Source organism: Cetorhinus maximus, chromosome 8, assembly GCF_964194155.1.
Source record: "Cetorhinus maximus chromosome 8, sCetMax3.hap1.1, whole genome shotgun sequence".
In the NCBI taxonomy this organism is placed as follows: Eukaryota; Metazoa; Chordata; class Chondrichthyes; order Lamniformes; family Cetorhinidae; genus Cetorhinus; species Cetorhinus maximus.
This window is the reverse complement of record NC_135886.1, coordinates 92,541,745-92,569,230: the sequence shown is the minus strand read 5'-3', so window position 1 is coordinate 92,569,230 and position 27,486 is coordinate 92,541,745. Positions and strand designations below refer to the sequence as shown.

At 41.1% G+C, this 27,486-nt stretch overlaps 1 protein-coding gene across 7 annotated transcripts in view; it reads right to left on the bottom strand.

The window, feature by feature from the left end:
- diaph2 (diaphanous-related formin 2) overlaps positions 1 to 27,486 on the bottom strand; it is an 855,920-nt gene that overhangs the window by 593,719 nt on the left and 234,715 nt on the right. For all 7 annotated transcript variants that reach the window (XM_078547238.1, XM_078547236.1, XM_078547234.1 and 4 more), the window contains 2 exons: positions 26,197 to 26,336; positions 3,100 to 3,174 (listed from right to left, as the gene is read on the bottom strand). In XM_078547238.1, coding sequence (XP_078403364.1) covers positions 3,100 to 3,174; positions 26,197 to 26,336 — 215 coding nt within the window. The remainder of the gene's footprint in view (positions 1 to 3,099; positions 3,175 to 26,196; positions 26,337 to 27,486) is intronic.

Genomic DNA, 27,486 nt, shown 5'->3' with positions numbered 1-27,486 from the left:
CCACTGCTCTGCCTACCTGACCAGTCCATTGATATCTTCCTGCAGTTTATGGCTATCCTCCTCACTATCTACCATCCTATCAATTTTCGTGTCATCCGCAAACTTCTTGATCGTACCCCTCACATTTAAGTCCAAATCATTTAAATAAACCACAAACAGCAGGGGCCCCAGCACCGAGCCCTGAGGAACTCCAGTGGAAACAGACTTCCAGTCACAGAAACGTCCCTCTACCATCGCCCTCTGCTTCCTGCCTCTCAGCTAATTTTGGATCCAATGTGCCACTTTGCCTTGGATCCCATGGGCTCTTACTTTCTTGACTAGTCTGCCATGAGGGACTTTATCAAAAGCCTTGCTAAAGTCCATGTAGACCACATCAACACTCCTGGTTACCTCCTCAAAAAGTTCGATAAAATTTGTCAAACATGACTTTCCTTTAACAATCCATGCTGACTATCCCTGATTAATCTGTGCCTCTCCAAGTGTAAATATATTCTATCCCTCAGAATTCTCTCTAGTAACTTCCACACCACCGAGGTTAGACTGACTGGCCTGTAATTTCCTGGTCTATCCCTTCCTCCCTTTTTAATAATGGGACAACGGTAGCAGTCCTCCAATCCTCACTTGAGCCAAATCATATCTCATCTTAGTAAAGTTAGCCTTTACCCAGTTTAGAACTTTTATTCCCAGCCCAACCTTACCGTTTTCCATAACTATCCTAAATCTAACTGATTAATGGTCACTATCTCCAAAATGCTCCCCTACTGAAACGCCTTCCACCTGCCCGGGCTTATTTCCGAATATTAGGTCCAGAACTACCCCTCCCTTGTTGGGCTTTTTACGTACTGGCTAAAAACGTTCTCCTGGATGCAACTTAAGAATTTTGCTCCCTCCCTACCTTGCACACTAAAACTATCCCAGTTAATATTTGGGCAGTTAAATTCCCCGACTATTATTGCCTCATTATTCTTACACTTCTCTGAAATTTACTTACATATTTGATCCTCTATCTCTCCCTGCCTGTTTGGAGGCCTATAGTACGCACCCAACAATGTGTTTGCCCCTTTTGTGTTTTTTACTTCTACCCATATGGCCTCCTTTGATGATCCTTCCAAGACATCATCCCTCCTTGCTGCTATAATTGATTCCTTGATCAATATTGTGACTCTCCCCCCCCACCTCTATTTCATCTGAATACCGTATAACCAGGAATGTTGAGCTGTCAATGTGCCCTACTTTTAGCCAAGTCTCAGTCATAGTTATGATATCACACTCCCACATGTCTATATGTGTCCTCAGCTTGTCCGTCTTATTCCTCAGGCTCCTTGCATGAAAATATATTCCATTTAGCCTTGCTAAACTCACTTCTTTCTTATCTAGCCTACATTTCCTCTGCCTTTCAGACTCACTTACTAGCATTTTAACTTCTAATTCCATCTCAACTTCTCTTCCCTCTGAACTACTTTTCAGGATCCTACCCCCCTGCCAGTTTAGTTTAAATCCGCCCCAAAAGCCTCCCCGCGAGGATGTTGGTCCCGTTCCTGTTCAGATGTAACCCATCCAACTTGTGCAGGTCCCGCCTCCCCCAGAAACAGTCCCAATGCCCCAGGAACCTAAAGCCCTCCTCCTGCACCATCTCTCCAGCCACACATTCATCTGCTCTATCCTTCTGTTCCTATGTTCACTGCTGCGTGGCACTGGGAGTAATCTGGAGATTACTACCTTCGAAGTCCTGCTTTTCAATTTCCTACCTAACTCCCTAAAGTCTGCTTGCAGGACCTAATTTCTCTTTCTTCCTATGTCATTGGTCCCAACATGGACCATGACCTCTAGCTGTTCACCCTCCCCCTTCAGAATGCCCTGCAGCTGTTCCATGACATCCTTGACCCTGGCAACCAAAGGCAACATACCATCCTGGAGTCAAGTCTATGGCCGCAAAAGCGCCTGTCTACTCCCCTCACTAACGAATCCTCTACCACTATTGCCCTTCCACACTTCTTCCTCCCTCCTGAGCAGCTGGACCATCTACAGTGCCATGGCCTTGCCTCCGGCTGGCTTCCACAGAGGAAGCATCACGCTCACTGTTTTCCAAGGCCGACAAACAGTTTGCAAGCAAGATGCACTCGGGATTCCCTCTCTACCTGACTGGACCCCTTCTTCTGTCTGGCAGTCACCCATTTACTCTCTGCTTGCCCGTCCTTAAGCTGTGGGGTGACCATATCCTGAAACATGCTATCCACGAAACTCTCAGCCTGTCAGGTTTCAGGATTTTATGGCCTATTTTCCATGAACCTTGCACCACCACCTGGAAGTTCCCCTCTAAACCACTCACCATCCTGACTTGGAAATGTATTGCCACTCCTTCACTATGGCTGGGTCAAAATCCTGGAGCTCCCTCCCTAACAGCACTGTGGGTGTACCGACACCACATGGGCTGCAGCAGTTCAAGAAGGCAGCTCACCACCATCTTCTCAAAGGCAACGAGGAATGAGCAATAAATGCTGGCCTAGCCAGCCCACATGCTGCCCACATCCCATGAATGAATTTTTAAAAATCATTAAATGTAGTGCCTTCAGTAAAACCAGAGAGTGAATGAGTGTGTGTGTGAGAGAGAGAGCACGAGAGAGAGAAAGAGCAAGAGAATAGAGAAATAGAGGCAAGGAGATGAAAAATGAGAGAAAGAAAGAAAGAAAGAAAGAGAGAGAAGTGAGTAAGGAGACACAGCATGGGCCGAAAGTGGAAAGAGAGATCAATTAGCTGTGGTGCCTACATGGAGAAAGGCAGCGAGAGGCAGAGAACAGCTGGCAACTGTGGATCTGCACTCAATCTCGCCAACACCTGTCAGAAAGAAGGGAAGAAAAATACTATGTTTGGAATAAACTGGAAATCAAGTCCACTATTTTGAAACAAGTACAAAAATGTGTATTATAGTTATATGAGGAGAAAAATTGTGTTGAATAGCTGGCCATTCAGAGTACAATGTGAAGAATACCTGAATAGTATATCACAAAAGTTTTAAATGCCTTGGTGAATTTTATTTAAATCGCCAACTCTTTTCCACATCATCTTGTCCTTAAATTGAAACAAGTGGTGAGTACTTACTGTTTTTTGTCCAATAGTTTCTCCAAAGCATCAAGCATGAGACCAAGTCCTTCATGACCAAAATTATTAACCCAGCTGAAAAGCAAAAACATTTATTAATTATATTTATGCTGCTAGAAAATACATGGAAGAAAGAAAGTGGAAGATTGTTAGAAAATATAATCAACTATCCATACATATATTGGAAAGTTCTACAAACTGCACTTGATAGATAGGTTTGTAATTCCCTTAACTATTCAAAACAAACACATACTGAACAAGGCCAAAATTTTGAGAGAGGCTGAGTCCTTGAGGTAAAAATGTTAATGTTTAAAGTCACAATGAATTCTGAAATGTCACTTTTTGTTTCATACCTTATTTTGTAAATTACATATTATAGCTATGAGAAAAAAATGGCAAATAAATGGACTTAAGAGAAATTTTCTTCCGCAATTTAATTGGTGCACTTTCTATTATCATTTATCGTAGTTTTTTCTCTGGTCATTCAAATAGCTTGTTCCCATTAAATAATTTCTCATTGATGGTTTTCTTAAATCAAATAAAAATTAGTTAAGAAATAGTTAAATCCAAAGTAATTGCTGATTTACCTGATACGTGTAAATTAATAATGTTACAGCTTAGACTTTTTCCTCGTGTGAAAAGCTTGGCATAAACAACTGTGTTCCCTATCAAATAAGACTTCCATTCTTTGTATTCTGCCACTCTGTTAGTACAGCCCGAGTTTCAATTAACCTTGATCGTAGTAAATTGCTTTTTGCAGAATAAGTAGGATACCCACTAAGTTTCTTGTCAGTTCTGACATTAAAACTATCACACCATTAAACCATTTTGCTGATGCTTTCAATTGTATAATTTCAAAAACATGACTCATAAGAAAAAAAAGGCAGGAAAATACTAAAGAGCACAATATTTAGATAACTAAAATCACTCCATGGTTAGTTAATGGACCCTCTTCAGAAAGCTGCTCTTTTATTTAGAGTTCTGTTAAATTTTATAGCTAAATGTTTTCCCTTATTTCTCATGCATATCTTCAAGTTTCCAAATGCATATCTGGGTGGTTACATGTTGGAAGTAAAGTGGGGCTATGCACCCATGAAGTCCTCCCCAAAACTAAGACCCGTCGGATACAATTGGAATCTTAATCTTCTGAAACCTTAAATGTAAGGTAATTTTCCTTTTATGTCAAACAACCAAAATGTTAACAGTCATCATACTGTGATTTGCAATGGGATAGCAACCTATACAGTTGTGTTTTCAGCTATTGATTTGTTCTCACACAAGTCCACAATTAAAAATGATGGCCTAGAAATTTGCTTATGTCAATCACATTCTCGTAGTGGCATGGCTGTCATCGTAGTCCTGCACTGCAGCTGTAGACCAGGTAGTCACATGCCATTGGCCTCTTCGGCCAATAGCCAGCCTGTAACTTGACATCCAAAATTATAACGCCATGTGTGAAACAGAACCCTGGCAATGGCTAACAATGATTGTACGTGCAAATCTGGCAACATATAAATTAGCCTCTCCTCCAAATTTCTTTTCTTCTAAGACATTAGTAGCTGAAATTGGCAATCAGGTCCACAAGTACCACCAGTCCTCCAAGATCTCTTTCAAATAGCCATTCTTGAAGTGTGAAACTGGACATTCAGTGTTGTCAGGGTATTCCATCATGGAGGTCTTCACAGACAAGCCCAAACTAAAATTACTCAATATTCATCCACAGGCACTAGATAGCAACCAGGAGTGCAAACTATGGCTGATTTTATTGCACCCAATGGCACTGAGGCTATCTGTAGCACCCCAAATGATGTCTTGGCTGAGATCAGAAAACCCAGATCAGGGATTGAGCAGAGGACCTTAAGCCCTGTATAGTTCAGTGTCATATGACATAATTATCTATTATACTAATAGCTAGCAATGCATACATTTGCATATTGATGAAAATTATTACCTTATTACCTTGCATACATGCCTGCCCAACAATGAAATAACAATCCACTGATAACTATAAAGAGTGAACAGGTATTGTATCCTGTTATACTTATGTTATCCCTCAGTTCAAAAGTAGAATCAAAATGGTTTACAATAGCTGAACTAAATTCAAATATTCCATTAGCAATTACTAGTGCTGTAAACTTCCATGTTTTAAGAATACAATGCGAAAAGCATTTCATTGAGAAGGTTACACATTGCAGAATTTCTCAAGTCTGAGCTGCAAGAGTTCTATTTTTTGAGCAACAAAAGCCAGTTCATTTCATACATTTCAATTGAACTCAGCACTTCACATTTCTTGATGAATGACATGATATTTATTTAGGACTACAACATATGCCAGGAAGCAAAGTTAATATGTTGACTTGTTAGTAATTCAGAGCCAACCAGAGTGCATCTTAACAAGGTTGAATAAATCTTTTTACACAAGTTTTACCTCTGCACCTTTGCACCCTTTTTAATTTCTGCTTCATTTTAAAAATAACTGAAAAAAGATTGCCATGTACCAATGACCATTACGCCCTTTCCATCCTAAAACTCACTCTAAATATTTTATTCTTCTGTATCCATTTGAAGTCATTTGAGATGCTTTGCAAGGGGTTATACAACTTATACAGCTTTTCATAAAACCCCTGACAGGACTTCAAATGCTGTACATAAAAGACAACATTTGATCAAAAAACCTTTAGACAGAGTAAACAGAGCATCCTACTAAACTACAAAAAAGACAGTTCATAGCATTTTCACAAAGAGCACAATGTCAGAGATAAAGTTACTCATCAAATTTGATGAAAAATCCAATAATGAAAGGCTGTAACAAAAATGCTCCTGATTCTTGCACTGTACATAGATTGCAAGTTTACTAAGTTATTGAATTACAACTTAATTTTTCATAGGAACCTTTAAACCCCTCGGTTTTGCTCTGCCAATCCAATTAGATGAGGGCTGTTCTGAACCTCAACTCCATATTCCTTGAAATCTATCTCAGTTTTGAAGCTTCAATTGACCCATCATCCACATTCTTTTGAGAGATAGCGTTCCATATTGCTACTAATTCTAGTATGAAAAAGTGCTTAATTTCCTTCCTGAATTGCCTAGCTCCAATTAAGTCCCCTACCAAAGGAAAAAGGAAATAGGCATTTGATAAAGTGCAATTGCAGAAAGTGCAACACCTGCCTCTTTACCTTCTCCTTCCTCACCACCCAAGGGCCCAAATACATCATTCAGGTGAAGCAGGCTTCACTTGCACCTCCTTCAAGTTGGTCTACTGCATTTGCTGCTCCCAATACGGTCTCCTCTACATTGGGGAGACAAATGCAGACTGGATGACCACTTTGCGGAACACTTTCAGCCTGCCCGCAAGCATTTCCCAGAACTTCCTGTTGCTTGCTATTTCAACACACCATCCTGCTTCCATGCCCACATGTCTGTCCTTAGCCTGTTGCAATGTTCCAGTGAAGCCAAATGCAAACTGGAGGAACAGCACCTCATTAGGCACCTTACAGTCTTCTGGACTTAATATTGAGTTCAGCAACTTCAGACCATGAACTCTCTTCTATCTACACCCCTTTTTTCAAAATTCATTTTTATTTTTTATCCACTTATTTTTATTTTCATTCATTTATTCATTGTTTTATCTCCCTTTTTGTGCCCCCCCCTTCTTACTTCATTTTCAATCCCTTATATATATCCTCTATCTGCCTTGGATGGCCAACCTCTTCTGTGCAACATTGGCACTGATCACCACTGCCTACCAAGCCGGAGTGGTAATGTAGCTGCCCCTCCTGCAGTCAGAGCAGGGGTAGAGGACATCACGGCAGGCCTCCAGGCTCGAGAGCTGCAGTCTTCCTGCCTTTCGGGGCCATATCTTCTTTGCTGCAGTTCTGGGCTGGAAGCACTGAGTGCAGCTGTACTTTAAATGTGGTGCCTGGTGTGATGAAGCAGTGAGGTAACAGCGTAGCAGGCGAATCGGAGCCTCCCCGCCATCAAAACGGCTTGTATCCCAGGAATACATAATTAATGCGGCGGGTTTGGGGCAATACGGCATGAAAACCTGCCATCGCGGCCAGCGGGTAAAACGACGGCACTTGGTGCAAATCTGGGTCGATTCCGTCCAGTACTCGAATTGGGGCAGAACCAATATTTTATAACGGTTCATTATAGATTTCTTGCTTTTGTACTCCATGTATTGCAACGGGGGAATCGTGCCAAGCCCTGACTTCCAACTCCGGTCTTTGGCATGGGGCTGGAGGCCGGACTCTGGACTCCACCTTCTGCCAGACACTCTCTGCAGAGCATTTCCCCGCGACCGTTGAGCAACTCTGTCAGTAGGCGGTGATGATGGAGAGCGACATCTTCCAGGAGCAGAGCCAGAAGCCCTGAGCTCAGACTAAGGGGGGAGTGGAGTCAGAAGCCCTAACCTTGGCAAAAGCGAAGGGGTAGAGCAGAAGCCTCGAGGAGAGGGAGAGAGCAGCAGCAGGCCAAAGAAGCAGGAGCCCTCGAATGGTAAGCTGCAACGTGGTAGGAGCAAGAGCCATAAATAGAGCAACTTGAAGCCTTTGTCAGCATCTGGAAAACTGGTGAGGGAAACTGGAGCAGGCATACAGCTGCTAGAAACCAAGGAAGACTGTCTGGACAGCACAGAATCCCCAAACCTGAGGAGCCCCAAGGTGAGGCAGGTACCTTTTGTGATCTGTAAGACAAGGTAATCTGGCTCACACGGTCGAGGAGAAATAGCAATAGGAGTGCCATGAGTGCGCCGGCTCCCAACCCGGTTTCTTTGCTGTATTCACTAACCGTTGCTTGCCGCGTCCAGCAACGAATCCCTGCTCCCTTTTCTCTACAATCAAATCCGCAACACAGCTGCTTCAAGATGGAGTTGAACTCTTGCCAGTTTTTTTGTGCGTGTGGAGTGTCGGGTCACACTCATCCAGTGTAAAAAGTTCATTTGAGATGAGTTTTTCATGAATGTATTTATGGGTTTGATGTTTGTGGAGTAAAACATCACTGTGCTGGAACTTTTCTGCATTCCCTGTGCTGAAATCCTGTGTTACACTATTTATAAAGCTCAATGTCCCATTGCCTTGTTAACCACTTTCTCAACATGTCCCCAGGTCTCTCTATTCAGACACACCCTATGGAATTGTACTCTTCAGTTTATATTCTCACTTCTCATTTTTCCTACCAAAATGTTTCATTTCAAGTTTTTCTGCATGTAATTTCAACTGCTACATGTTCACCCATTCCATCAGTCTGTCAATGTCCTCTTGAAACCTATCACTGTTCTCCTCATAGGATGCACCACAGTGACACCATTGTCACTCAAGATCCAAAACCCAGAGCTGAAGCTCCCCTAGCTAATGACACTTCTTGAATGTGGTTGCCCAGGACATAAGAAGCATGGAACAGTTATATATTTTATGAAACACATTTTTCAATGTAAACATTATTTCAGAATTACACCCTTATAATAAAATATTTTCTTTTTAAAATTATATGTCCACAAAGTATTTATAGAGCCTACAATGGTGATCAATATTCCTCACTCAAAGAAACCAGGTCAAATCATGGATCTCTTCAATGTGCGATCCTGCTATGCACAAAATAGCTGCTCCATTTGCCAACCCAAATCACAGCATCTCAAAGTAATTCATTATTTTTGTAACTTCTCAAATTTGTGAAGGGACTATAAAGGCAAGGTTTTTAAAATATATTTTTTTCTTTTTATACCTGCTCTAAATTCAGATTTTTCTTAATTATGCACAGTAAAGCTCAAAATAATTAGAGGAGATTCAGACTGTTGGAAAAAATATAGAATATTCTATTCTATATACTGGTCTATATAAACTCTGTTTAGGTAAAATATATGTCAGGAAGATATAATAATGTTATTGGAATTTATTGTAATATAGCGGTGTGGGTGAGACAGACAGACTTAATTGGATTAAGGGCAGCTGGTTTGGAGGCTTTGATGTAAACAGTAAACATGGGGGAAATTTAGAATGTAAGGTGTAAAAAGATATTTGCGTTTTTAAATAAAGCAGACTAGATTGTTTTCAAAAGAGGGAATGAAATATTACACCTAGCCAGGTGAAGTTTGGAAACAGTGTGTTTATTTTTCCCGAAGATTACTGGTAAAATTTAGTGATATGAGAGATTTTTATTATCAGAAAGGTAAAGTCCAAAGACACAGTGAAACAATGGGAATTTGCATTCAAAGGGGAAAATATGTATAAAGGAGCAAAGGCTGGGTATAAGGGTACGCATGTTTAAGTTCTAACAAGTGTGAAAAGCCTTCAGCATCTACGCCTCAAGCTGCTGTCTTCAAAGAACTGAAGTTAAGAAAACTCACTTTGAATTCGACTGGATCAGGGTATTATGTGTCACTTTGCCTGGGTCTTTTAAAATCTATGTGTCTTACTGTTGCCTTAACGAAAGTGTAACTGGGGGTTGGATGAATTAGGGGAGAGAAGTTATCATAGTAGCAATTTGTAAATCTGTGTATGTATTTAAAATCATTTCTTCTATTAATAAAAGTTTAAGTTAGTTTGGTAAGAAACCTGAGACTTGATGGTCTTATTACCACTGAATTCAAGGCATGCACCTTAAAATTTACACAAATTGCAAAACAAGTTGAGGCAGTTGTTTCAAGTTTCTCTTTGGGATTTGGGCAGCTCAGCATTTACCATCAGCTGTGCCATGACATATAAAAGCAAAAATGAAAAGCAACTACCTTGCGAAATAAATTGTAAATATACATTTAATATTTGAAAAGTTATCAAATCTAGATTTTCAGCATCTTTTCAGAATTGATAAAATCTAAAAACATATTTGGAAGGAAAGCACTGTTGTTAGTAATATGAACACATTTTTTAAAAGTTAATTTGCAAAAGCTTCTCAAATGTTTCTTGGAATGCATTCAAACTTTTGGTCTGTCCATTCTGTGGCATTAATCACGTTGTTACACGGCTGCTCATGCAATGTTAGAGGTTACCATACAAGGCAAGGTGTCGTGTGCAATACAATGTATGCAGACTCTTGCTCCCATTCTACTTTAAACTTCCACCTCAAGATACCTCAGGGCTGAATAAAATGGATTTGATGGCACTTTCAGAGAAATTGAAGCTTTAGAGCAAGATCTGGGAATCAGGTTTAAAAAGAGCTTCTCAAAGTATTATTTACAGAAGCTATGGAGGATATACAACCAGGTACTAAGGATGTTTAATTTGTCAGGTAGAGTGGGATATTTGGTAGAAACAGAATTTGTGCTTGTGCACTTCACTTACAAGTGGTTACTAATAAAATTGTTGAGTAATTGTCATCATAGGATTATACAAGCCGCAGGATTTGATTAATGCATGTTCAGAGGCTTCAAAGAGTACAGGGACTTCTTCCTCCACACAGCAAGAAATTAGTAGCTGGCAGGACTGGAATTTTATGTGCTGCTGCAGTAGAATGCATTTACGTGAGCTAATATTCTTTTTTTTAATTACTCCACATCTGAATTTGATTTGAAGAGCTCACACTTATTCAGGCTTGAATCTAAAGTATTTTGGCATCAAGTATACACTATGATACATCACTAAAAATAAGGTGCCTCAACATTATCAAAACTTGATGGTACATATGTGAGTAGCCATCATGTTAGCAACTAATTCTGTTGCTTTGTTTCACTGCTACTTTAATCTACAACGTGATTGTGATTTAATTATTAGATAATAAGACAGACAAAAAAGCATTTGCATTGCAATCTTTGGTCATTGACATGCTAATACAGACATGTCAATTGTCAACAATGACTTCATCTCTTGAATGTGGTGTGCTTTTGGACATTCTGAGAACATGAAAAGTGCTATATAAATGCAAAAGTTCTTGCAATACTGAGATGATTGTTTTCTACACCACCACAAAATTCTAAAAGAATCTACACACTATCAGAACAGATTCATTCAGAAATTACAAACGATGTTTTTAAGTTTCAGTAAACTGTCTGCTGAGATGTAACAACTTTTTGTGCTGATCAAAATGAGGAATTTTAGTGCTGGAGAATGGAACTCTTTCAGCACGAAACCACTCACATGTGCAAGATGGCAAGTAAGGCTCCTCTCTTGTGACCCATGCTTCAGTCCCAATGTAGATGGCAAGGTATTGGACGCTTAAAAAAATACAACACATTGGGCGGAATTTTCTGTGCCCACTGGTGTCGGGCGTCACGGCAGGCGTGAACAGACAATATGGCAGGAAGGCCAAAAATCAGATTCACGACGTCGTGAAAACAGTTTACAAACATTCGCTCTGCCCATCAGCGGCATGCCATGTTTCCCGCCGTTGGACATCCGGAACTTCATTTTAATATATCTACGTATCATTATAAGCACCGCTCACTGGAATCGTCCCCTACACTGGATCATCCGGGCACATCATTGTGATTGCAGGTGTTTCACATCGACATGCAACTGACGAGCTGCGCTTCACTCGGGGTTTTAAGGCTTGTTTACCTAGCTTGCTTCAGGCAGCACTCGCGGTCATCAGCGCCAGGCTTCAGAGGCAGCATCACATCCCTATTAGTGGGGCCCATGGACATGTCTCTACTTACGAGCCCAGCGTAAGATGGGGATAGCTTTTCAATGGCTGTAGGGCTTGCTTGGGGAAGGGGGAGAAATGGCCTCAGACAAGGGAAGAGGATGCCGGGCTAGAGTACTACTGGGTGAGGGGGTATCAGAATGGATATATAATGGGCAAATAAAACTCAACGCAGATAACAGTGGGGTATTACATTCTGGTAAAAGCTCTGTATCTGAATGCACAAAGCATTTGAAACAAAACAGATGTACTGATAGCACAAATAGAAATAAATAACTACAATCTGATAGCCATTAGAGAGATATGGTTGCAGGATGACATAGATTGGGACCTGAATATTGAAGGGTGCATGACATTTAGGAAAGACAGGCAGCTAGGAAAAGGTGGAGGGATGGCTCTGTTAAGTAATGATGGTATTTGCACAATAGCAGGGGATGATCTAAGTTCAGGAAACCAGGATGTAGAAGCAGTTTGGGTAGAGATGAAAAACGAAAAAGGCGAGAAGTTATTTGTGGGAGAGGTATACAGGTCCCTAACAGTACCCACACGGTGGGACGGAATATAAAGGAAGAATTAATGGGAGCTTGTCAGTAAGGTATGGCAATAATCATGGAGGGGGTTTAATTTACATATAGACTGGATAAATCAGATGAACAAAAGTAGCCAAGATGAGGAGTCCATAGAATGTTTTGGGATAGTTTCTTAGATCAGCATGTTCTGGATCAACGAGGTAGCAGGCTATACTAGACCCGGTATTGTGCAATGATATAGGATTAATTAATGACCTCATAGTGAAGATGCTCCTAGGTAGCAACAATCATAATATTATTGAATTTTACATTCAGTTTGAGGGAGAGAAGATTGGATCCAAAACTAGTATTTTAAACTTAAATAAGGACAATTATGGGGCGCAAAAGTAGAGTGAACTAGCTAAAGTGTACCAGCAAATTAGGTTAAGGGATAGGTCAATAAAGATGCAGTGGCAAACATTTAAAGGGACATTTCAGAATACACATGATAGATACATTCGAACGATAAAAAGAAATTCCAAGGGGAGGACCCAACATCCGTGGTTAACCAAAAAAATTAAAGACAGTATCAAACTTAAAGAAAAAGCATATAATTGCACCAGGATGTCTAGCAGGTCAGGAGATTGGACAGAGTATAAAAACCAGCAAAGAATGACTAAAAGATTAATAAGGAGAGAAAAATTAGAGTACGAAAGAAAGCTAGCTAGAAATATAAAGGCAGATAGTAAGAATTTCTATAGGGCAGTTTTTTCCGGTCGGTCAGCAGGGCCCGCTCGCCAAAACGTAAAATTACACGGCATGACGGGCGTGCATCCCGACGTCTCCCCGCGTCATTTTGATTTTCAGTTCGGCGGGCGTGCAGCCGACTATTAAGGCCATTAAAAAAGTAATTGAAATGATTAATGGGCTTGCCCATCCGACCTTAAGGTTGGCAGGCAGGCGAAGAGCCCAGGCGGCCTTCCAAGAAAGCATGAAACCTCATCCACGGGCGGGATGAGGTTTCATGAGGGACTTAAAATTTTCGGAATATTTTTAAATTAAAGTAATGGACATGTCCCAGCCCATGTGACAGTGTCACATGAGGGGACATGTCAGGAAAATTTTTTCTAATCTTTAAAAAAATTTTATAACTTCAACCGATCGCCCTAAGGTGGCACTTTGCCTCAGGGAGATTTGTGTGCTCTTTCATGCACATGCGCGAAAAGGCACACTCCGGCTCAGGGAATCCCCCCCTGCCCGCACAGGGAGCGCTCAACGCTTCCAAGTGGACGTCACGCTGGGTGGGCCTTAATTGGCCCGCCCATGTAAAATGGCGGCACGCCCCCAAACGGAGGCGCCAATCAGGAACCCACTCACCCACGCCCGCTCCCGCACAACCCCCTCCGACAGGGGAAAAATGCTGCCCATAGATGTTTTTTTTAAAAGAAGAGGGTTTACAAAGTGAGCACTGGTCCTACAGAGAGTGAGTCTGGGGAATTAATAATGGAAAATAAGAAAGTGGCAGATGAATTGAACAGGTATTTTGCATCGGTCTTTACTATAGAGGATACAAATAACATCCCAGAAATAGCTATAAATGGAAGGGAAGGAGGGACTCAAGAAAATTACAATCACCAAGGAGGTGATGCTGAGCAAATTGTTGGAGCTGTGGGCTGACAAGTCCCCAGGTCCTGAAGGATTTCATCCCAGGGTCTTTAAAAGAAGAGGCTAGTGAGATAGTTGATCCATTGGTTTTAATTTTTCAAAATTCCCAGATTCAGGGAAGGTTCCATTGAATTGGAAAATAGCGAATGTAACTCCTTTATTCAAAAAGGGAAGGAGGTGGAAAGCAAGAAACTACAAGCCAGTTAGCTTAACATCTGCAATAGGGAAATGTTAGAAGCTATTATTAAAGATGTTGTAGCAGGGCACTTAGATAAATTTAAGGTAATCAGGCACAGTCAATATGCTTTTGAGAGAGGAAAATGGGGTTTAGCCAATTTATTGGAGTTCTTTGAAGGAGTCACAAGATGGTTGTACTTACTTAGATTTTCAGAAGGCATTTTATAAGGTGCCACATCAAAAGCTATTGTGAAAAATAAAAACTCATGGTGTAGGGGGCAACATATTAGCATGGATAGAAGATTGGCTACAGGAAACAGAGAAAGTATAAATGGGCCATTTTCTGGTTGGCAACAAGTGGTGTGCCACAGGGGCCTCAACGTTTTACAGGGCAGAATCTTCTGGTCGGCGTGCGGGAGCGGGCCCCGCACGCTGACACGTAAAATGACGCACGGTGATGTCGGGCATGCGTCTCGACGTTGCCGCACGTCATTCTGATCTTCAGTTCGGCAGGCACACACCGGAGTCGGCTGCGCACCTGCTGAACTGTCAAAGGCCTATTAAGGCCATTAATCAACTAATTGAAGAAGAAGTTGTCAGGGCTGCCCGACTAATCTTAAGGTTGGCGGGCAGGCGAAGAGCCCAGGCGGCCTTCGCATTTTCATGGATCCTCATCCACAGGCGGGATGAGGTTCCATGAAGGGTATATAACTTTAATAAAAAATTTTATTAGAATTCATTGACATGTCCCAGCTCATGTGACACTGTCACATGAGGGGCATGTCTAAATAATTTTTTAAATTTTTTTTTCAAGTTTTCATAATTAAATTAATCTTCCTGAGGCAGTTCTGTGCCTCATGGAGACTTCTGCGCTCTTTCACAAGCATGCACGAAAGGGCGCAGGCCCCGACTCTCCCTCCTCCCCCCCGCCCACACAGGTAGCGCTGAGCCAACCCACGCAAAATGGCGGCACGCAGCCAATGACGGGCGATGATCGGCTGCACGCCTCCCCCCGCCCAGCCCGCCTGACGGGGAGAAAATTCTTCCCACAATTTATATAAATGATTTGGATGAAGGAACAAAGAAATGGTTGTTAAGTTTGCTGATGACACAAAAATAGGTAAGAAAGTAAGTTGTGACAAGGATGTAAGAAGGCTACAAAGGGATATAGATAGGTTAAGTGAGTGGGCAAAGATTTGGCAAATGGAGTATAACATGAGAAAATGTGAAATTGCCCATTTTGGCAAGAAGAATAAAAAAGAAGCATATTATCCAAATCGTGAGAGATTGCAGAGCTTTGAGATACAGAGGGATCTGGGTGTCACAATGCAAGAATCACAAATAGCTAGTATTCAGGTACAGCAAGTAATTAGAAAAGCTAATAGAGTGTTATTACTTTTTGCGAGAGGAATTGAATACAAAAGTAGAAAGGTTATGCTCCAGTTATACAGAGCATTGGTGAGAGCACATCTGGAGTACTGTGTACAGTATTGGTCTCCTTATTAGAGAAAGGATGTAAACACATTGAAAGCAGTTCAGAGAAGGTTTACTAATACCTGGAATGGGAGGGTTCTCTTACGAGGAAAGGTTGGACAGGGTAGGCTTATATCCACTGGAGGTTAGAAGAGTGATGATTTGATTGAAACATATAAGATCCTGAGGGGTCTTGACAGGGTGGATCTGGAAAGGATGTTTCCTCTCGTGGGAGAATCTAGAACTAGGGGTCACTGTTTAAAAATGAGGGGTTGCTCATTTTAAGACAGAATGGAGTAGAATTTTGTTTTAGGAGGGTTCTGAGTCTTTAGAACACTTCCTCAAAAGGCAGTGGAAGCAGAATCTTTGAATATTTTTTAAGGCAGGTCTAGATAGATTCCTGATAAACAAGGGAATGAAACATCATCATGGTTAGGTGGGAATGTGTAGTTGAGGTTACATCCGGATCAGCCATGATCTTAATTGAATAGTGGTGCAGGCTCGAGGGGCCAAGTGGCCTACTCCTGCTCCTAATTTATATGTTCATATGGTAAAAAAATCAGGAGGCCACATATTAGTTGGAAAATAAGAACCTAAATGGGATAGAGGAGCAAAGGGATGTGGGAGTGCAAATACAGAAAACATGAAAGCTATGAAGATAACAAGGCCATAAAAAAGCAAACGGGATTTTACCCCCAGAGGATAGCATTGAAAAGCAGAGAGGTTACATTAAATGTATATCAAACCTTGGTTAGACTATACTTAGGTGTACAGTTCTGGTCACTCAAATATTAAAAGAACAAAGAGACACTGCAGATGGTGCAAAAAAAAAATTACAAGGAAGATACCAGAAATACATGGGTATACATATAAAGAGGATGAACAGGCTGGTTATTTTCTTTTGAAAGAGTGGTCTAATCAAGGTTTTTAAAATTATTAAAAAGTAGGTAGAGTTTTTTGACTTGTGGAAACAGTCATCAAGAAATCAACTAGGAATTTGAGAACACAGAGTCTACTACACAGGGAATGGTTGAGATGAATAGTATAGATGCATCAAAGGGGAGCCTAGATAGCTTATGAAAAAGAAGGGAACGAAGGGTTATTGTGACACAGTTAGATGAAGAATGATGGATGTTAGGGGAAAATTAAAAATACTAAAAGAGAACACTAAGAATTTACTGAAAAACCCTAAAATCTCCAGGTAGACATGGATGCTAAACATATTGACTGCTGAGGGTAAGCAGATGGACATTGCACACAAAGGAGCTTTGAGTTTTGTGTGATTTACAAAGTTTCAAGAGATGAGCTAATAGCTAGGCACAGACAGAACCATTCAAGTGGTAAAATGGTGCATTGAAGCCTTGAGAGCTGGACTGGAGATAAAACATAACATAAAAGTTAGTTTAGGTATACTCCTCTCTCAGATAGGGAAGGGGCAGATAGTTTTAGCTTGAATATGGGAAAACATACAATGGACAGAGGGGTCTTTGATGAAACACCAGCAGTCTTGAGTTGTGAGAACCAAGGTCTTGCATACATGTTTTAAATTTGATTGGATAATATAATTATGTATACACCCTTTAGAATAATTGGTTAGCAAAATCGCATGTTTATGTACTCAATAGGATAGTTTTAACAGGGCGCACCTGTATGTCGGTTACCGAGTGGATATATTCAAATGTACTCGAATGTATTGTGATAAGAAAAAGCATATACGTTACGAGACTTTGTAATTACGGCAGAGCGCCCTTTGATGGATTAAAAGGCTGCTCTCCCTGCATTTGCTTGTACAAGCTTGAATAAACCGTCTTGTTTGAGAATCCAAACAACGGACCTCCTGAGTTATTTGTCCTGACCTGAGACCTGATCTGAGCCATAGTTAAGAGGGCAGCTGCCCCACGCAAAAGCCAGATCAACCCAGGGTCTCGGGGAAGGAGGTTGAATCCCGCTTACAATGGATAAGGATTATCATTGACCAGGAACTTAACTGGACAAGCCACATAAATATTGTGGTTACAACAGCAGGTCAGAGGCTGGGAATTCTGCAGTGAATAATTCACTTCCTGACTCACCAAAGCCTTTTCACCATCTACAAGGGCATAAGCCAAGAGGGTGACAGGATACTCTCCACTTTCCTGGATAAGTGCAGCTCCAACAACACTCGAAGAGTTCAACACAATTCCTGAACAAAGCAGCCCACTTGGCTGGCATCTCATCCACCACCTTAAGCATTCACTCAGTCCACCATCAGAGCAATGTGACTGCATTGTGCAGATGCATTGCAGCTACTCTTCAACAGCCCTTTCTAAATCCATGATAGCTACCACCTAGAAGGACAATCAGAAAATGCAAGGGAACAACATCACCTACAAGTTGCCAAGTCATCTTGCCTTGGAAATGTATTGCCATTCCTTCTCTGTCACTGGGCCGAAGTCCTGGTCCTCCCTCCCTAACACAGCACTCTGTGCCTTTATCACATGGACTGCAACAGTTCAAGGCATTGGCTCACCACCTCTATTATACTACAGCTTGATTTTCTGTACTTGAAAGAATACAAGCCAAGTCTATGCAATCTGTCTTCCTAATTTAACCCTTTTAGCCTCTGTGTACACCTTCCAACAGTTTTAAACATAATTTTCTGGTGTTAGTATACAAATGATCAGATTCAACACATTTGCAGGTTACCATGACGGAGTCTGAACTCCCAACAATTTCAATTTACATAGCACCTTTAACATAATAAAGCTTCATCAGATAATATTTGATACCCATATGAAGAAATATTAGATCAGACCAAAAGTTTGATCAAAGAGGTAGGCATAAGGTATCTAAAAGGAGTAGAGAGAGAGACAGAGAGGTTTAGGAAGGGAATTCTAGAGCTTAGGACCCAGGCAGCTGAAGGCACAGCTGCCAATGTTGGAGCGATTAAAATTGGGAATGTACAAATATGCAGGGATCATGAACAGTTGTAGGGCTTGAGGGGGTTGTAAAAATAGAGAGGAGCAAAACTATGAAGGCATTTGAACACATGGGTTGCTAGCCTGCTGCCGTAGCCATTAGGTTGCTCTGTATGTGACTGCAGAGTATAGGGACATAGGCACAAGCTGGTAAGGGACTATTAAATTGCCATTAAAAAGTTCCAGTTAATACAGAAACTAAAAAGTTAGTATAGAAAATTAATAATTAGTACAGAAGGTAAGCATAAGTCCATAATCACAATACGAATAAGGGAGCAGAAGTCGACCATTCCGCCCGAAGTCTGCTCCACCATTCACTTAGACCATGGCTGACCTGTACCTCAACTAAATGTATCTGCCTTAGCTCCATATGAGCATACGAATTAGGAGCAGGAGTAGGACACTCAACCCTTCGAGCACTCTGCCCTTCAATAAGATCATGGCCGATCCAGTTGTCCCCTCAACTCCACATTCTTGCCTACCCCCGATAGCCTTTCACCCACTTGCTAATCAAGAGTCTATCTACCTCTGCCTTAAAAATATTCAAAGACTCTGCTTCTACCGCCTTTTGAAGAAGAGTTCCAAAGATTTACCACCCTCTGAGAAAAAATTTCTCCTCATCCCTGTCCTAAATGGGCGACCCCTTATTTTTAAACAGTAGCCCCTAGTGCTAGGTTCTCCCACAAGAGGAAACATCCTCTACACATCAGCCCTGTCAAGACCCCTCAAGGTCTTATATGTTTCAAACAAGTCGCCTTTTACTGGATATCACTTGATACCTATATCTAACAAAAAATTTTATCAAACTCATCTTGAAAATTCCAATTATCCCAGCATTCACAATCTTTTGGTGATGAGAATTCCAGAGTTCTCCTGTCTTTTTTGAGAAAAAAGTGCTTCTCAATATTCCGCTAAATGGCTTAGTTCTAATTTTATTATGGCCTCTTGGTTTTGATTCCCTGCCAGAGGAAATAATTTCTTTGGGGGAGGCGGTGGCATAGTGATATTGTCACTAGCTAGTATTCCAGAGACCGAGGGTAATGTTCTGGTGACCCAGGTTCGAATCCCAACATGGTGAAATTTGAATTCAATAAAAATTTGGAATTAAAAGTCTGATGATGACCATGAAACCATTGCCGATTATTGCAAAGACTCATCTGATTCGCTAATGTCCTTTAGGGAAGGAAATCTGCTGTCCTTACCTGGTCTAGCCAACATGTGACTCCAGGTCCACAGCAATGTGGTTGGTTCTTAAATGCCCTTTGAACAAGGACAATCAGGGATAGGCAATAAATGCTGGCCTAGTCAGTGACGCCCATCAATGAATAAAAAAAATCTATTCTACTGCTTTTTTTTAAACATTAAACAGTGGCCCCTAGTACTAGGCTCTCCCACAAGAGGAAACATCCTCTTGATCTATCAGATCATCCCTCAATCTTCTATGCACAAGGGATTACAAGCCAATTTATGCAACCTGTACTCAATTTAAGCGTCAAACCAGTAGTTGAAAAAGTGGACAAGACTTCAAAATGATTGTGCTCACCCCATGACTTTTCACCCCAATCTTTCAAAATGCCCTCTAATAATGTTTGGACAGCAATGTGGAATCAATTAGTTTGAATTCAATGTGTAAATATGATGAAGGAAAAGTGATCTTTGTAACTTGCTCCACAGCACTTATATTTTAACATTTAGACTTTTTTCAATAGGACAAGATGGGGAACTTACAGGTTTACGGACAAAAGGCAAGCCCATGATGGGCCAAATAGCCTCCTCCTCTGCTGTAACATTCTATAAATGTATCCTTAAACTGTGTACAGCATTCTGAGAAGTATAACATTCTGAGCAGTACAATAAAAACACTTAAACCCTGAAATTCACCACTTGACCAGTTCTATTCCTGTCAGAAGCCACATCAGTTTTTCACACATGTGCACTGTATAACCCTACAAATAAAATTCTCATTAGGCTCAATATTTGAGAGCAGATGAAAAAATTATCAATGAGCTGTTGAACTCCAAAGTTACAATGTATTCACCATTTTCTACTTCTATAAATCTCTCTCTGCCTCTTCATGGCCTCAATTTTCCTGCTCCACTCCATACATGGCAAACCTGGCTACAGATATTTGAAGAAGTGCTCATTTGCAATTTACTCAATGATCATTACATTAGAAGTAGTAATAGACCACAAACAGGTATCACATCTCCTCATTCTTGACGTGCAAAGCAAAATAGGCTCTGTATTTTCCCAGGGTGTGGAAGGAACTGCTTCTTACAGTTCTTAAGCTGCTTCTTACAGAATCAACACTAAATAGAGCTAGTAAATACTAAATTGTGCACCATTTCTTTCTAGCGATACTTGCCTTCTTAATAAAAGAAGTTCTTAATGTCTTTGCTCATCATTAAAAATTACTGACGTACTAAATGTTGTGGATTGTTCTCTTCCCCATGGCCTGAATCTCCTGGTCGGCGTGCAGGGGCAGGCCCCACTCACCAATGTGTAAAATGACAAGCGGTGACGTCAGGCGTGCGTCCCAATGTCACTGTGCATCATTCAGATCTTCAGTTCGGCAGGCGCACACCGGAGTCCGCTGCGCGCCCGCCGAACTGTCAAAGGCCTATTAAGGCCTTTAATAATTTAATAAAGCTGGTTGTCTGGGCTGCCCGTCCAACGTAAGGTTGGCGGGCAGGCGAAAAGCCCATGTGGCCTTTGCATTTGTCATGAAACCTCATCCACAGGCAGGATGAGGTTTTATGAAGTGTTTATAAATTGAATAAACATTTTTATTTAGATTCATTGACATGTCCCAGCTCATGTGACACTGTCTGGGGACATGTCTGAATAATTTTTTTTTTCTTTATTTTAATTCTTCATAATCAAACTAATCTCGCAGTAGCAGCTCTGTGCCTCAGGCAGATTTCTGCGGTCTTTCACGCATGCCCCGACTCGCGAAAGAGCGCATGCCCCGACTCAGCCTCCTCCCCCCACCCGCACGGGGAGCGCTCAGCGCTTCTGGGTGTGTGTCATGCTGGGCAGGCCTTAATTGACCTGCCCACGTAAAATGGCCGCCCACGCCTGCTCCCACTCAGCACCCCCCGACGGGGAGAAAATTCTCCCCCATGTTTTTCTATGCTACTTTTCTCCAGATATTTAACAACCCAACCAGCAAAAAGAAAACTTTGCGGCTGTGATTAATCTTCAACCTCAGGGGCTTGGTGATATCCAGCTCCAGCATTTAGCAGCTCATGGATTAAAAAGGTTTGGACAAAATATGAACATTTGCCTATCAAGTGCTGCCCAGCACTCTGCTCAGATTTTGATCTTATTTGATTGACATGACTGAATGAATGAACTGGTATGACATTCACTCCGATCTATCATACTGTCAGGATATTATGCTGAGAATGATTGCAGCAAACATAATGCTGTGTACTTACCTAGAAACAACTCAAAACATCGAAGACTAGGAGAACTTGAAACAATTTGTGTATCACGCTCAGCAAACAGTGTATTATGCTAGTGGAAGTTAACTACTTTTTCACTAGTTTACGCCATTGATTTAGCGAGTTTCTGAGTAGATCTCTTTCTAGTAATAAGCAATTTGTAATTTAGCTTGAAATAAATAACTTGGCAATGTAGTGGCATCTAGTACTATTTCTAGTGTAATGAGTACATTGCATTGCCTCCCATATATGCAGAATGGTATCTTTGGTCCACAAGAGACACAGGTCTAGCTGTGAGAGATGCTATGTGCGAAGGGATACAAGTAAGCAGTGCTAGCAGATGGCTCTAATTATACCATCATACTCAGAAGCCAACATATCTCTCACTCACTGAAAACAGTCCCATGTGGCCTAGTTGAGACTACACCAAGAGTGCTGTATGCAGTTTTAGTCTCCTTACTAAAGGATTAACTTGCCTTAGATGAAATGCAACAAATGTTCACTAGACTGATTTCTGGGATGAGATGATTGTCTTATGTGGATGGATTGAGTACACTATGTCTATATTCCCTACAGTTTAGAAGAATAAGAGGTAATCTAATTGAGATATATAAAATTCTTAAGGAATTGACCAAGAGGATATTTCCGCTGGTTGGGAGTCTAGAACTAGGGTTTGACAATAAGGGATCAGCATCTAAGATTGAGATGGGGAGAAATATCTTTACTCAAAGGGTTGTAAATCCATGAAATTCTCTATTCCCAAAAGTTTTGGATGCTCATTAAGTATATTCAAGATGGGGATCAATAGACTTTTGGGTACTACAGGAATTACAGGATATGGTGGTAGTGCGAGGTGGAGGAGTTCAAGTGGAAGGCCAGCCACGAACTTACTGAATGGCAGAGTAGGCTTGAAAGGTTGAATGGTCTACTACCGCTTCTATTTCATATGTAATGCTAATACATTAGTGAGAATGAAGTTACGAATGTGCTTGGCTATCATGGAGGAAGTAGCTTCATGGACAGGATTGTTGGGCTGCTGCGGTGGGTGGGCCCAGAAGCGGTCGCAAAGTTGACCACCGCCCACGATCGGACCCCCACATAGATTTCTCGCTGGCTGGCCAATTAATGGCCAGCCAGCATGAAACGCATGCTGCAGTGCTCAGAGCTACCGGCGTGGGGACAGGAGGAGGGAGAGCGCGGAAGTTCACGTATGCGTGCAAGTGTGCGCAATGAAATCTCCCTGAAGCACAGAGCTGCCCTAGGGAGCTGAAGATTTAAAAACCCTAAAGTAAAAAACTTAGCAATGTTATAAATTACATTTAAAAATTTTTATTCAATTTTTAATTGCTCTTGGAAACCTCATCCTGCCCAAGGATGAAATTTCCTAAAAGATCCAAAGGCTGCTTGGCCTTTTCGCCCGCCCGCCAAATGAACGGTTCGACGGGCAGCGAAAAATTTGAATTACTTAATTGATTAATGGATAGAAAACTGGTTGGCAGGCAGGAACAAAGAGTAGAAATAAATGGGTCTTTTTCCGAATGGCAGGCAGTGACTGGTAGGGTACCACAGGGATCGGTGCTGGGACCCCAGTTGTTCACAATATATATTAATGATTTAGTTGAGGGAACTAAATGTAATATCTCCAAATTTGCAGATGACACAAAGCTGGGTGGGAAGGTGAGCTGTAAGGAGGATGCAGAGATGCTTCAGTGTGATTTGGACAAGCTGAGTGAGTGGGCAAATGCATGGCAGATGGAGTATAATGTGGATAAATGTGAGGTTATCCATGTTGGTAGCAAAAACAGGAAGGTAGGTTATTATCTGAATGACTATAAATTAAGAGAGGGGAATGTGCAACAAGACCTGGGTGTCCTCGTATACCAGTCGCTGAAGGTAAGCATGCAGGTGCAGCAGGCAGTAAAGAAGGCAAATGGTATGTTGGCCTTCATAGCCAGAGGATTCGAGAACAGGAGCAGAGATGTCTTGCTGCAATTGTACAGAGCCTTGGTAAGACCACACCCGGAATATTGTGTGCAGTTTTGGTCTCCTTAACTGAGGAAGGATGTACTTGCCATAGAGGGAGTGCAGCGAAGGTTTGCCAGACAGATTCCTGGGATGGCAGCACTGACAAATGAGGAGAGATTGAGTCGGTTAGGATTATATTCGCTGGAGTTCAGGGGAATGAGGGGGGATCTCATAGAAACCTATAAAATTCTAACAGGACTAGACAGGGTAGATGCAGGAAGGGTGTTTCCGATAGTGGGGGGGTCCAAAACCAGGGTTCACAGTCTGAGGTAGACCATTTAGGACTGATATGAGGAGAAATTTCTTCACCCAGGGAGTGGTGAGTCTGTGGAATTCACTGCCACAGAAAGTAGTTGAGGCCAAAACATTGTATGTTTTCAAGAAGGAGTTAGATATAGCTATTGGGGAGAAAGGGATCAAAGAATTTGGGGAGAAAGCGGGAGCAGGCTATTGAGTTGGATGATAAGCCATGATCATGATGAATGGCGGAGCAGGCTCGAAGGGCCAAATGGCCTACTCCTGCTCCTATATTCTGTTTCTATGTTTCTATGATCAAGGGCCTTAATAGGCCATTTAATTGTCGGCGGGCGCGCTGCCGCCTCTCACACGTGCCTGCCGAGCGAAATATCACGAGTGCGCGCGATGACGCCGGGACGCTCGCCCGCCCAATGAGAGAAAAATTCAGCCCCATGTGTTTGAAACAGTGTTGAACATAATAGCAGATGAAAATAGCACAAATTAAGGTACAAAATAGACAGAATTTGTTCACTCAATCTAGTGGCAATCTGCACAATTGATTTTCCCCATATACTGTTGTTATGCTCTGCATACTGTTAATTGATGTATCTATTCAGATCTACTGCATGAAGTCTTCTCACCTTGTTAAATCTGACATGTTCTTCATAAACCTGCTCAATAGTCATAGTTTCTAATTAGTATAAGGATGTGCACTAAATCCAAGACTTCACAGTCCAAACACATTCTCCTACATGCTCCATTCATTGGCTTAACTTGGTAGTTGTATAACCATCAAAACACAGAGTTTAAACTAAGTAAAGGCTAATGTCTAATACACCTCTATGTTTCAGTGACTGGTATTGTCATTCAGATCACTAACTCAAACATTGAAATGACTACAATGTTTCAGCATACACTATAAAAAAAGTACCTAACCCCCATCTGGCCATCTCAGCTCCTATGCTTGTAAACACAAAATTGAATTCTGAATACAAGTTCACAAACACCAGTCTCTTTAAGGAGTTGGTTAGTTCAGTCGGCTAAATGGTTAGAGTGTAGTGCAGCATAATGCCAACAACACAGGTTCAATCCCAATACTGGCTACGTGAGTTCATGGAGGCCTGCCTCCTTGCCTTGCCCAACGTTTGATGTGCAGTGGTGCCCTTCAAGCTATATAACCTACTGTCTCTCTGAGAGATGCCTATGGACCTTCATGGACTATGGCTAATTACCAAAAAATACTAGTCTTTTACTCTATAGTAGTTTGCTTTTACGTACTAGATTCCTGCTTCTTTCTTTGTTTCCAGTTCTGTTCTATTTCACTGCCCTATTCTGTCTCAAACACCTCAAGTCATGAGGCTTTTCACCCTTTTTCTCACAATTTAAATTGCTTTTTCCAGAGCCGGTAAGGAATCCAAACTACACTATCCTAGTTGTTTGTATTTGTGTATCTTCCCTTCCTTGTACATCGTTTATACTCCTTTCATTACTTCTGGCTTTTCTGATGAATCGACTGTGTCAGTGCACTTCCAGAATGGAAAAACGAGATTCAACTGCTAAACAATCATCCCTTCTTTTGTTTATGCAAAAATACATCAATCTTAAAATTGAATCTTTAAGTTGAAGATGCAAGCTGCCAATTCTTTTTATAACTATTTATTATTGATAAAATATAACAAATGTAGTTACCTTTACTAAGCATGCTAATATCTTATAGATTACAGTAATTTTCATTTTTCTACCTAAATCTGCTTATCATCAACAAAGCTCTTTAGCCATAAAGGGATAAATCTCAGCCAGAGGCCATTCCACAATGTTATCTCATGTCTACGTCATGAAGACAATGATAAATATGCTCAATAAACATGCAGCCCTGACATTCAAAACTGCAATCAGGTGATAATTACTTAACCATCCATGATGCCAGATTGTCGCAGATCGTACATGCCTTTCTTCAATCTCCCACAAGCTTAGTGATTTGTAACATGGTCAGCATGTTGATTTAAATTTAGTTCCTACCAAAGATCCACTTACCTAACAGGATTGCTGGTCAAAGAAACTCTCAGTGATTCCAAGCAGTTAAGGAGTTTATCATCAGTAATTCCAGAACGTAACTCATGAACATATTCTTGGGATGACAGAGTACTTTCATGCTTGCTGTTCCTCAGGCCACCCTGTATCAACAAAAAAGAAACAGTTCTCACCAAGTGCACTAAACCTATACATCTCATGACTCCCATGATCCATATATAAAAGTTTACAATCTGGGTACTGAAAAGTTCTAGACTGTGCTTCAGAATAGCTGTTGCTTAAGTTTTTGCATAACAGTCCATCTGCCAGATTATGTAAATGTTAAGGTGTCAAAGACATTTTTTTTTAAGGATAAGTCCACTATACATACTCACAGGCCGAGATTTTCCAGTCCTGCCGAAATTCCCGCCAGAGGTCAAGGAACCTTTTGCTGGTTTGCCAAATTTTCCATCCTGCCCACCCACCCAAATCCCGGCCATAATATCAACACTTACTTACAGACTTTATTTTTAAATTTATGAGTAGTTTCCTGTATCATTTCAATAATGGGATCATTTCTAACAGAACATAGTGTTGCAATATGAATTTGTGTTACTGTAAGCAAAATTTATGTTCGAATATTTATTGTTGGTAGTTTCAAAATCAATAGTTTTAGTGTGACGGCCACTTTTGAAGTCTGAATCAATGTTTTTTAGCATAGCAAATTAACATGGTCAGAAGCCATTTTGAACTAATCTAGAAGATATTTTAAAAACTAAATCAGCCAGATTAGTCAAGTAGAGACAATTAAAGGATAAGTAATTAATCAATGGATGTATTGGTAAGGTTTGTAATATGACCTGTAACACAAAGTCTGTAAATGTTTTACATTTTATAATTACACATAATTGACATGACTTTAAATACACTTATCATGAGAATTGTAAAATGGTGCCTCTCCAGCCAGACTGGAGAGATAAGGTGTGCTAAACTTGAAACTTTGAAGACCTTGGCGAGTTACATTAAGATGGGGAATGAATGGGGCACTATCCATTGGAATCATTACTTGCAACATTAAGTCATAAATCTCGATTAAAAGTCGTGCGCTTGTGTGGATGCTGTAAGATTGCATCTACTAATTAGACTGAAAAACCAGTGACCTATGCCCTGTCAGCCAATAACTTACAGAGCCATTTTGGTTGTATCAATTTAGATTATATCGAATAATATGGAATATACAGCACACAAATGGACCATTTGGTCCAACTGATCCATGCCGGTGTTAATGCTACATGAGGCTCCTCCCATCCTGCT